Genomic DNA, 12,012 nt, shown 5'->3' on the forward strand with positions numbered 1-12,012 from the left:
AAATTATATTAAGACAAAAAGAGAGATCTGACTCATTTACGTATGTATTTGATGTGAAATGAGTGCGTCTAAAAATATCGTAGAGCATTTTCGAATTTTTTTAGGATGGAAAAAATAAATTCCTTTTTTTATTCGACAAAAAAATATTCATTTTTTTTACCAAAATAAATAAATAAAAATCCATCTTATTATGACCAAAAACAAAATAAAAAATATTCATTTTCCGCATTCACAAAACCAAAACGACACCGCTTTAGTTCTTTCTCTCCAAGTACGTGGTTTAACAACAAAACACAACCTCTGAGATCCGATCCTTCACAACGAACACCATCAACCATGTCAACCTCTGCAATCATTGCGGCGCATTCTAGCTCCTGGGCCGCGGCGCTCGTTAGGATCTCTCCCTACACCTTCTCCGCAATCGGTATCGCTGTTTCAATCGGTGTCTCCGTTCTCGGCGCCGCTTGGTAATCCCTTTCTCCTCAATTTTCCGTTTCCGATCTTCCGTTTCCGTTATTCTTACGATTGAATATTGAATCTATTTATGTTATATTTCTAGGGGAATTTATATCACCGGTAGTAGCTTGATCGGTGCTGCAATTAAGGCTCCTCGAATCACTTCCAAAAATCTCATCAGGTAATTTTGATTTTCTTCAATTCGTGTGAATTTTCAATTTTTATAATTCTTTGGCGTTTTTTAGTGTAATTAATTTTTGAATAATGTATATGATTCTCGATGAGGTGTTTGATAAGTTTTACAATGGTGAAAGTATCTATATAGAAAACTTTTCAATTAGATTTTGGTGGAAAACATGGTCGAATGGCCAATCATATTGTTTCGTGACTCATTTGTGACGAACTGTTTTGCGATGTTAAGCAATTTCTTTTAATTATAGAAAAGTTTTGAAACCTGTCATTTTAGTTTTGTGGGTGAAGTGATTTTACTATGTATTGGGCATCTGTTTGTTGTTGATAATCGGTGATAATCTTTGTTTCTCGTTGATAATAAACGATCGGCTGGTCTGATCTTAAGGGTAGTATGACTATGAGGGTATGACATTGTTGATCGAGCAGGAAAAGGCTTATCAGTTACTGCTGAGTAGCATTGTAGTTGGAGTTGTATATATCTTCCATGTCGACTTCTCTTTAAGAGTTAATTTAGATAAATCATTTAAGTCAAATGGTAAATTAAGGTTATTTCACCCTCTGCTCAATGTGATTTTCAGAATTTTCATTCGAATGTCTGAAATTAAGATAGCTTTATTTTGTTGCTGTGACGTTTTTTTTGTGATTAAAATCTGTTGGGAGCATGGTGACTCTCAAAATTTTAAGCATTGTTTGGTGTTATACACCTTTTTGTTTTCATTTCCTGTATCTGCTTATAATTGTGGTTGTCAAACTCTCAAGCATTAACTTTTAGAATCGTATGACTTTACAACTCAGGTATCAAAATCAAGTTAACTAGCATACAAAATCATTTATTTGTAAACTCGGGTAGGGGTAGACATTCATAGACTTGCATAGAATCGTGAAACCTAGCTCTACCGAGGTGAATCCTGCTCTAACAAGAGGAACCTAGTCCCACCATCCTTCAGCATAGTTATTTTGATGTTTGAACCCTGTAATTTGCAATTTTTTTCGTTAATTCTCAGGTCCGGATAAAATGCTAACAAGGTGACACTTAAATTATTTGTGACAAAAGAAAAAAGAATATGTTTTTCAAACTAAACAAACTTTTGATTTTCCTTTATCAAACCATGGCAAAGTGATTAATATTAGAATTCAAGTAATATTTTGCTTCTGGTGTGTGTTTGGTTTGATTCTGTTTTAGAGAAGAATATATATTTTTAAAAAGCACTATCTAAGATTTTCATTATAAACTGTTTCAAATACAAAGCAAGGTTGATCTGAACATCCTTAAAATAACCACCTATACATCCTATACAGAAAGCATATTTTCCCAAACCTTTAAAGCTTAAATCTAAATCTAAATACAGTAAATAAGGTTGTAAACCCTGTATTTTAATGTGAAATTTGGAATACCTTTCGATCTTTATATTTAAGATTGCTATCTCTGAACTGCCTTGAATGCTAGTGTTCCATTACATGTGATAATGTACTACCTACATACTAATATTATTTTGGAGCAGCAGCAATATTTCCAAATAACAATTTATCGCACTTGATTTAACCAACTAGTTCTTCATGTTTGTGGCATTTCAGCGTTATCTTCTGTGAAGCTGTTGCTATATATGGTGTTATTGTGGCTATTATCCTGCAGACAAAACTAGAAAGCGTTCCAAAAGCAAGTATCTATGAACCAGAATCTCTTAGAGCTGGATATGCAATCTTTGCTTCTGGGCTTATCGTGGGCTTTGCAAATCTTGTTTGTGGGTATGTATTATTTTCTACCTGCATCTCATATCTTCCCAACAATTCTTCTGGTGAATAATAAAGAGAGACCTTATCCATTTGTTGTTCATAACTCAACTATTTTTGTTGTTGCAGGTTGTGTGTAGGAATAATTGGAAGCAGTTGCGCATTATCTGATGCTCAGAACTCCTCCCTCTTCGTGAAGATTCTTGTCATTGAGATCTTTGGCAGTGCACTTGGCCTATTTGGAGTTATTGTTGGAATTATTATGTCGGCTCAAGCAACATGGCCCTCAAAAATTTAGTTTGCCTTGTATCATCTCTGTGTGAGAATGCTATTACAATAGAGCACACTATGTTTTGTGTACTTCTAGTGATTATGTCTTCTCTGCTTATCCATTTTAGCAGGAATGTAAAAACCAACATGATAGCTTGCGTCCATTACAACTGTAGGCTGTATTATCTACCAATGAATTGTTTTAGAAGGGAAGTGTGTCATCCGATTCATCACTCTGTTGATTGAGTTTTAGTATTTTTGAAGTACTGAATCATTAGTGTTGATTCATTTATAAATAAAAAATGTGTATTTATTTGGGCTCGCCAATAATGTCAAGACTTCAGAGATGTACTAATGAAGTTCATTTCTTTTGAGTAAGAAGCTTATGTTAATCAGTGTTTAGATTTGATTCTTCAATCCATTTATTATTAATTCAAGCATGATAGCTGACATTTTTATAAATTTGATTGTAAGAGTTTTTAACTGTCTCTCACCAATGATTAAAATAAAAACAAGTGTTGCACTTTTTCTTTTTTTTTTTTCATTTGGTGGCTTCTAGCTTTTGGTGTAAGTTGTGGATATCTCTGCATTATTGTCTTCAGCCTTCTGGTGTAAGTTGTGGATATCTCTGCATTATTGTCTTCTGGTTGTTATAGAAACCAAAATTAGTGTTTGAACATGAGTAAATAGATTGGGACCAGTTATTATTCCCAATGGAATTCAAAATACCATTCTATCCAAGGGATGTTGTGATTAATATTGAGAGAATAAGGTGTTGGACTTTATATCAAATAGATTGTTGGGAGTTGGGTCAATCTATTCCGATGATGTGAGGTCCATGTTGTCGGAAATTAATTGTTGACTAAACGGTTAATTTGTTCTTCACAAATCTTGAACCTTTCCCTAACACTAGGTGCTTATGGATCATAGAAATTACACATTCTTTAGCCTTGTTTTTATGTTATATACTATAATTTGTATTTTGAAGTATTGGAACATTAGATTTTACGAAGAGATTGGAAATAATCTTTTCAAGAAATTAATCTTCTCCAACAAGGATTTTCCAAAATTAATTTCTTCTACAGCAAGGATTAGAAGGAGGAGGTTTCCCGAATTGCTTCGGGTTTAGTAGAAAATTTATCTGCAGGCGATAGTGTATTTGAATTCATTTTCAAATCATAATTTCAAAGCTTTACACAAATTTGAATTCATTTTCAAATCATATTTTCAAAGCTTTACTCAAATAGTAAAGGTGATAGTGCAGAATTGTATACGATAAGAGAGGTGAATAGAATAGTGTGATTTATGAACATCTATCTTCTTTTGAAAGAATTGCAACAGAATCAAACAAGAAAAAAAGAAATTGTTGATGATCTTGTTACATTTAGTAAGGCTAAAGATTATTATGCAAGAATTGGTAAACGATGGAAGAGAGGCTCTATGGTACATATGACATTGAGATTGATTATACTTACTACAAATTATAGAGAAAAGTGATTATGCTTTGATTAGGAGAGGAAGAATGGATATGCACATTGAATTTTTTTATTGTAGTTTTGATGGATTAAAAATGTTGGCAGCGAATTCTCTGAGGCTTGAATCTCATTTTTGTTTGACAAAATTTGATGCCTTATTTTCGGGTCAGTGTGCAAACAATTGCATTGATGGTATAACAATTATTCATCAACAAAAACTATTCTAACACAAGCAATCAAATGGAAATGGAAGATGTAATAGAAGAAAACGACAAAGGAACATCATTGAAATCAGGCGTGTTCGTCAGCAGAAGATCCTGGCAATCCTCTTTCCTTGCTAACTTGGGATCAAAAGTATCTCTATCAGGGAGCACCAGACCTTGTTTTATGCGACCGAGACGCCTCGCATGAAGAACTTGTTTTGAAGTAACCGGTAGCCTAATGGACTGATACTCTTCCAAAGCCGATTCAAGCTTTTCCGCTCCCCATTTTTCTATGCATTTACCTAACACCGATGCATCTAATATTGACATGTTTGTGCTTCTAATGCAGTGAGGAGTAGTAGGGTGAGCTGCATCGCCTACCAACACTACTTTGTCCCAAACGATTCTCTCTAACGGATCACTATCATATATGAAATTCAAGAAAGGCTCCTTTGTTTCTTTCATCACCTTTGCCAACTCAGGAATCCATACCTTTTCTGCTTCTTCGTGCATCTTCTGGATCATATCGCTGGTTACTTTTGTCGTCACCGAGGTTCCCTGAAGAATTTTGAAACCAAAGATTAAAATACATTCAGCACTAGCTGATCTGACAGTAAAAAAACTTTTTTGTACACTTGTCTAACTTTTTCGACAGTGTCGTACGGGTGTCATACCTTTACTTCAGGCTCGGCCTGATTCACATACCAAATCCAATTGAGCTTTTTGTTCAGAAGTTCATACAACACACTGTGTGTACCTGAGGCCAAATCAAAGTACAAGCATTTTCCTAATTCAGGGTATGCCTTTCTGATACCTGCGATGGTTTCTGAATTCTCAATTTCGGAAAAATCAAGAACACCTCTCCAAGCACAATAGCCTGAATATCTGCAAAATAAATACACTTGACCCTTAGAGTAGTTTCGATGCACTGTCGGCATAAAACTTTTTTGATTGTGAAAAATTCACAAACTTTGTATAACTTTTATGATAGATAAAGTCAAGTATTTATAGTGATACAACGATTATGATTGAGTAATCTTTACATTATCAGTGCATATCAATTAAGTTGAACTCAACTCGATTCTAAGATACAATTTACCAACCTTAGTTTAAAATCGGGGAGATATTTTTGGCGGATTGAAGAGAGACAACCATCTGCTGCAACAAGCAAATCTCCAATAATCTCAACGATCTCTCCGGTTTGAAGAACTTTAGCCTTTATTATAACAGAAGTCCCCTTTTCATTTGCAACATGGAAAGAGAGAAGAAGATGACCCCATAAAAATACTTGTGGTGGAAGTGCATTATAAAGAACACCATGAAGATCAGCCCAATGTGATGCTCTAAAGTTGAAACTTTCATCTCTTGTTAATGTCCAATTCACTTTCTTCTCACTATCAGTTACTTGGTTCTGTCAAGATAAATAAAAGTAGTTAGGAAAACATTTCAATTCTTTCTTTTTTTCAAGAGAAAGAACATAGAGACAGACACCCGAAACGACTCTGACACATCGACACTAATAATTTAAGAAAAATGAATTTATTGAACATAATCATATATGTTAATGTATGTCAGACACCGACACATGTCTGACATCTGACATATTTGACAGATTGATGATCAAACTACTAAAGGCAAAGATCTCTCATTAGACATAATTAATAACAAGTTCCAATCCATCATGGTATAAAGCAAAACACAACATATATTCATCAATTGATTGGTACATAAACACAATTAGCCATAATAATATTCACAACAATACCTAATAATTAATTATTTCAATCTACATAACTAATTAATTACATTAATCAACCTAACAATATGTATAGTGCAATATTAACTGAACTCAATGCATCCATAAATCATCAATCATCATCAGAATTTATAGAAAATGAAGAGAATGTGAATATTGATTACTGACCTGATCAATAGTTAGTGGAAAAGTGGTATTGTGTAGGTATTGTTGAGGTTGTGAAATCCAAGATTGAATGATTTGTTGAGAGACAGGGTTGAGTCCAAGACCTGCACCAGTGGGACTTCCAGATGGAGGTGAGGTGGTTTTTTCAAGGACAAGAACATCCCAACCAGCTGAGATTAGTGCATGTGCGGTTGATATTCCTCCTATGCTCCCTCCCACAATCACTGCCTTTGGTTTTCTTCCTTCCCCATCCATCTTCTCTTCAATTCAGACACATAGTAATTATTACATGTAATACATATATGGTTATATTATATATGTGATATATATAGAGACAACTCAACAATAATAAATCATCAAAAATATATTTTACATATAGCCATATATTTATTGTTTTTACAGATAATTTATTATTTGACTTTTTGATTATTGATTTTTTTATTATGGATAAAAAATTTAGATTATAGAAGACAAAAGACACTCTGATACATTTTAATTTTATATATATATATATATATATATATATATATATATATATATATATATATATATATATATATATATATATATATATATATATAAGCATCACACTTTTAAGTGAAGGCTATCTCAATGTAAGTGTATTAATATTAATAATATTATCACACAGATAGTATGTTTTCCATTTTTTTTATAATTGACATGTAAAATTCATAGAAAAATGGAGAAAATAGGTTTTTTTTTTATAAAACTAAATTAAAAGAAAAGATGGGAAATATTTTTGAAAATAAAGTCTTTGCATAAATTAAGAGGTTTCTCAATTTTGGAGTAATTGAGGTGAGGATGTTATTCAATTTTGGTGGAGTTGAGGTAGGGGTCCGTTATGTTGGGCTATGTTGGATATGTCTGTTTTGTTCGTATTTTAGTGTGGAGTATCTTAAGAATTTAGATTCGTACCCTTTAATGTGTTTGTCTCGTTCCATATGATAATGATAATTTAATAAATAATCTAATATTCTAAAATAAATACAATATGATAATGATAATTTAATAAATAATGTAATATTCTAAATTTTTTATAAATATTTTAATTAATTTTACAAAAATTCTACTTATTAAAAAAAATCCAATTTTAAATTTCGTTCCCGACCTCGAGATGTATTGGGTCGGCCCTGGATAACGTTAATCATAAAAATGGTATATTTCATAATTGCATCATCGCATCTATGGTAATTATTTAAAAAATCTCAATGAGACTAATAGTAAAAGGATTCATGTCAAGAGGTGTTGTTTAAATATATGTTATTCAAATAATATGAAGAGTTGTTATTCAAATAATGTGACAATGTGTTATTGTAATTTGTAATGGAGTACGAATAACATCTATAAATAATGGTGACTTGATGAGAGTCATACATACTGTAGTGTTATATTTGTAAATAACCTTGTTTATGGCGGCAATTTGGAAGCCGTCTGAAAAAGGCAATGATCAGGGGCGGATTCAGACATTGCATTGGTGAGGCTAATCATAAAAGAAACTACAAACTAAATCATATTGAAAATAAAAAATAATATTGTTTAATACAAGACATTACAATGAAAATCGTCTATCATCCATTTCTTGAAAATGAGGTAAAATAACATCAATTATAATTGTTTTAAGAACACTTCTTTTTATAAAAGTTACAAGACAGTCATTTAACCACTGATCACTCATTTTGTTACATAATTGTCTCTTCACAAATTTCATAGCTGAAAAAACACGTTCCATGCTTGCAGTTGCTACCGACAAGACTAAAGCCAACTTCAAAACCTTATATACCATATCAAATGTGTTACACTTATTTTTTTCACAAGTTTTGCACAAAGATATAAAAGTCCTTTTAACTTTGCAAATATTGAGTCACATCTAACATTTCTAACATAATTTTGAAGTTGATGCCGCACATGAGCTCATTTGGATAAATTTCAACCATCCTTAGTAATTTTTTCACATCAATAGATGCAAATGATGATGAAGGACTCAAACATGAAACACATTGTAAATGTTCAATATTCTCTTCATCAAACCTAGGATTAAGCTCATGTAACTGCAAATCTAAAACATTAAACAAACAATTGTGCTTATAATGATGCAGATTAGAAACACTAGAAGTTGCAGCGTGTCACATGGGTTTCTTCCCTTGCACATACGATGAATCCATATTAGGTACATCAATATCATCCTTATTGCAAATTTCCATAACCTTCTATATAAATTCTTCCCATCCATCATTCCTCATTTCTTATAATTCTTGTTTGGTAGCATTGACAGGTGACAAAACATTCAAAATATCTTGATCACACTTTTGTAACGCCACACTAAGATCATTTGTAAATCTTAAAATCTCAACCATCATATATAACATGAATATAAAATCAAAGGATTGTAGCACATCTAACAAAAGCATAGTTTCACCATATTTTTCAAATGACATATCATTCCCAACTTCTTCAAGTACCTTAATAATTGCACCATGCAAAGTCATCAAACTTATAAGATTCCTAAATTGGGAATCCCAACGAGTGTCACCCGCTCTAGCAATAGATGATTATTGATTTAACCCACTACCAGTCTCTATCCGACGCTCTTCAATCAATTTAGCAAATTGAGTTACTTGTTTGTCATGAAGCCATTCATGTCTCTTGTTAGAAGATCGTATGAAATTAACAAGCATGTTGACCTTACCAAAAAAACCACTAACATCTTTGTGAGTCTTAGCACATGCAATAAGTGTCAATTTAATTTGATGGGTAAAAGAATGCACATAATAAGAAAATGGATTCTCATTTTGGATTAAAGTTCCTAAATTACCAAACTTACCTCTCATATTGTTAGCTTCGTCATACCCTTTCCACCTAATGCTAGATAAACTCAAGCCATTAATAGACAACAACTTATCATGTGCCTCCTTAAGTGATTTATCACTTGTTTCTTTAACACTTACAATACCAAGAAACTTTTCTCTTACTAAAACTTCACTATTAACATAACAAACAACAACATCCGTTTGTTCGTTACCACCAACATTACCAGATTCGTCAATTACAACACAAAACACATCATCCGCAATATCACATATAATTTGTTGAGTTATCTCACATGCATAAGCAGCAACAAGATCAATTTGAATCTTAGGAGAAGTCATAAGGTTATTTCCTAGAGCACAATCTATTACACTAGCTATCTATGGATTAATTTCCTTTAAAGTGTCCACAAACTCAAGAAATAGCCCCTTAAATAAAGAGTTAAGGGACTCGTCACTCCCTCTAAATGGGCATGTCACACCTCAAAAGAAACTTAGTAGCTATAACTTATAAGGGATGTGTTTACACAACACAATATTCTACATTCATTTGCTTAGTTTGATTAACAAACACAGCCTTAATACTTTGGTTTAGATTCATGAGAGCATAACCCATAGGCACACAATCAACATGACTATTAGAAGAAGTAGCATGATTAGCCAATCTTTGAGCATTCTTCGAGTCACCAAAACCGTCTCCCATAAAGTGATCCCGTCATATTCAGAGACATCTTAAAACAAAAAATATCGCAAACAAAATGCTAGGTCCTTAGATTCGCTATAATCAATTGAGTCAAACATATGAAACTAATTTTTGCAAAATCGACATCTTTGTTTATCTTGAACACACCAAGGGTAAACGAAATTGTGAGGAGGTTGATGACGACCTATTTTTAAATAAGCTTTTCTTACCTCATTTTGGATGTCAGGACGATTGCTTGAAATTGGAGACCTAATTGGATCCGTTTCCAATAATTCATAATCAATAAATTTGATACTCTCACTTGGATGTTGAGTTTCTGATGCTTATAAATTAGCTGAAGAAGTAGCTCTGTCTTTAGAAAGTACCAGAAAAAATTTCTTCATCCGATAAAGAGAATAATAAAACCATTTAAAATAGTTATTTATAGTAATATTATAAAGAGAACATTGAAACTAATTAATTATGTAGGAAACCATTTATGATAAACTGAAAAAATGGTCTGATTTAACAAATTGGGATTTTAGGATTTAGCTGGAAAAAACGGAATTGAAATACTTAATTGCCTTATAAAAAAATACTCACTTTATCTTAAATTTCTAATCACCGATAAATAGATGTATCCATGCCAAATAGAAAAATTGAAGGGAAAAAATGAGGAATTAACAATGAGAGAAAAAGTGGAATATTAGTGAGGTTTGAGAGGGGGAGTGAAATGGGTTAGTGGTTACTTTAACAATATTATGTGAGATAGAAAATTAATAATTTCAATTTTTTTCTTTTACAAATCCAATGGTTATTATTAAAAGTTCTCAGTTCTAATTTGATACGTCCCTATATATATATATATATATATATATATATATATATATATATATATATATATATATAATATAAAAAAAGAAAATTTTTGGTGGGACTTTAGCCCCACACAACCTTTACATGTGTCCGCCCCTGACTATGACGCGAGGTCACCTAAAGGGCAATATCGTCTCGCCCCTTGCGTTTTCCTCGACCCTGGGAAGAAGAAACGTGAGATAAGACATGTTTGGATAATGAGAAAGGCAAGATAGTTACTGGCGCGCATATTCATTGAGAATAGGAACTCAATTGTTCATCTTTAATTTGACTGGATAGGCGACGACCTTTTCCAAGAAAATCTTAGGAATAAGGAATTCCTACAAGTACATCATCCTTCAAAGAAGAAATGGACAACTCTCAAGTAACACTTACTTACACACATTCAAACACAGCTACGAGAGCATTCTGCTCTTAGTAATCCTAGAAGCATCACTCCAACCACCGCACGCGACCTAATAGCGCCAGTCAACAACAGGGCCTCTCATTTCACGTGAAATATCCTAAATAACCACCGTACAATGCTACTCGCCGCTGTGAGCTAACCCTCACCCTGAAACATATAATATACTCCCTCCTGCCTGAATTATAAGCAAATATGCTTTTTTTTTAGGTTCATTGAGTAATGAATGTATCTAGTCTACATAAAAGACCAGATACATTCATTATTCAATGAATTTAAAAAGAGAATATTTGCTTATAATAATGGCCAGAGGGAGTACCTACTAAGGCCTCTGAGTCTCCCTACCATTATAGGGGAACACACACTTGTACTTTTTCAGACAATACAATACCGCACACCGTGGGGTCCCGGTAAAACTAACCTGGGCCACACCTTTCACTCATATCCTTTCATCCTCTTTTTCAAAAGATGATTGACATGGTCCCACATCCCTCGTCAAGAACTAACGTTAGAGGTGTGTCCGTGAGGGGCCTCTCGAAGGCTACTCGACGAAGATATGCGAGGAAGATGCTCGATGCGAACGTCATATCCTTCAGTTTTCCTAGGAATATTGTAGGAGTAGTCGGGGCTGACATTGTCTTCTCCTAAGAAGATGCCATAGGCATCAACCCTCATGACAATGACCCCTTAGTCATCATTGTCCAACACGATAATTGGAATATCAGGTGCGTCTTGAAAGAATTAGGAAGCTCAGTCGATGTCTTGTTCTTGGATATTTTCAGAAGCTACAATTTAATCTTGACGACATACAAAGTTTCACAGGCTCTATGACAAGATACATGTATTTATGGCCCTGAAAACCACCAGCGGCGAGGGAAGTTACGCCAAAACCATCAACATCACCTATTTCATCGTGGATGCCGTGTCACCTTACATCATCCTTGAGCGCCCGACCATCAACATACTAACGGCCTGGAG

At 33.4% G+C, this 12,012-nt stretch overlaps 2 protein-coding genes and 1 pseudogene across 2 annotated transcripts; 1 reads left to right on the forward strand and 2 right to left on the reverse strand.

The window, feature by feature from the left end:
- Nucleotides 1-252: 252 nt before the first annotated feature.
- LOC131596256 (V-type proton ATPase subunit c''2) lies at nucleotides 253-3,058 on the forward strand. The gene is made up of 4 exons (XM_058868861.1): nucleotides 253-467; nucleotides 560-637; nucleotides 2,224-2,394; nucleotides 2,509-3,058. The coding sequence occupies exons 1-4, from the start codon at nucleotides 337-339 to the stop codon at nucleotides 2,675-2,677; spliced, it is 549 nt and encodes a 182-aa protein (XP_058724844.1). The 5' UTR covers nucleotides 253-336; the 3' UTR covers nucleotides 2,678-3,058.
- Nucleotides 3,059-4,254: 1,196 nt separating this feature from the next.
- Nucleotides 4,255-6,545, reverse strand: LOC131596255 (uncharacterized). Its single transcript, XM_058868860.1, has 4 exons — nucleotides 6,252-6,545; nucleotides 5,431-5,738; nucleotides 5,002-5,212; nucleotides 4,255-4,885 (listed from the first exon to the last, which is right to left on the reverse strand). Exons 1-4 carry the CDS (start codon nucleotides 6,501-6,503, stop codon nucleotides 4,361-4,363), a joined length of 1,296 nt encoding a protein of 431 aa, XP_058724843.1. The 5' UTR covers nucleotides 6,504-6,545; the 3' UTR covers nucleotides 4,255-4,360.
- Nucleotides 6,546-7,818: 1,273 nt separating this feature from the next.
- LOC131598451 (uncharacterized) lies at nucleotides 7,819-9,415 on the reverse strand (annotated as a pseudogene).
- Between the last annotated feature and the right edge of the window lie 2,597 nt (nucleotides 9,416-12,012).

Source organism: Vicia villosa, linkage group LG4 (genome assembly GCF_029867415.1).
Source record: "Vicia villosa cultivar HV-30 ecotype Madison, WI linkage group LG4, Vvil1.0, whole genome shotgun sequence".
NCBI lineage: Eukaryota > Viridiplantae > Streptophyta > Magnoliopsida > Fabales > Fabaceae > Vicia > Vicia villosa.

Bases quoted from the DNA above. Each gene is read 5' to 3' on its own strand.
- LOC131596256 (XM_058868861.1), top strand. From the start codon at position 337: ATGTCAACCTCTGCAATCATTGCGGCGCATTCTAGCTCCTGGGCCGCG. The intron at 468-559 runs GTAATCCCTTTC...TTATATTTCTAG, and splicing joins TCCGTTCTCGGCGCCGCTTG to GGGAATTTATATCACCGGTA. The intron at 2,395-2,508 runs GTATGTATTATT...TTGTTGTTGCAG, and splicing joins TTTGCAAATCTTGTTTGTGG to GTTGTGTGTAGGAATAATTG.
- LOC131596255 (XM_058868860.1), bottom strand. From the start codon at position 6,503: ATGGATGGGGAAGGAAGAAAACCAAAGGCAGTGATTGTGGGAGGGAGC. The intron at 5,739-6,251 runs GTCAGTAATCAA...TTATCTTGACAG, and splicing joins TTCCACTAACTATTGATCAG to AACCAAGTAACTGATAGTGA. The intron at 5,213-5,430 runs GTTGGTAAATTG...TTTATTTTGCAG, and splicing joins CTCCCCGATTTTAAACTAAG to ATATTCAGGCTATTGTGCTT.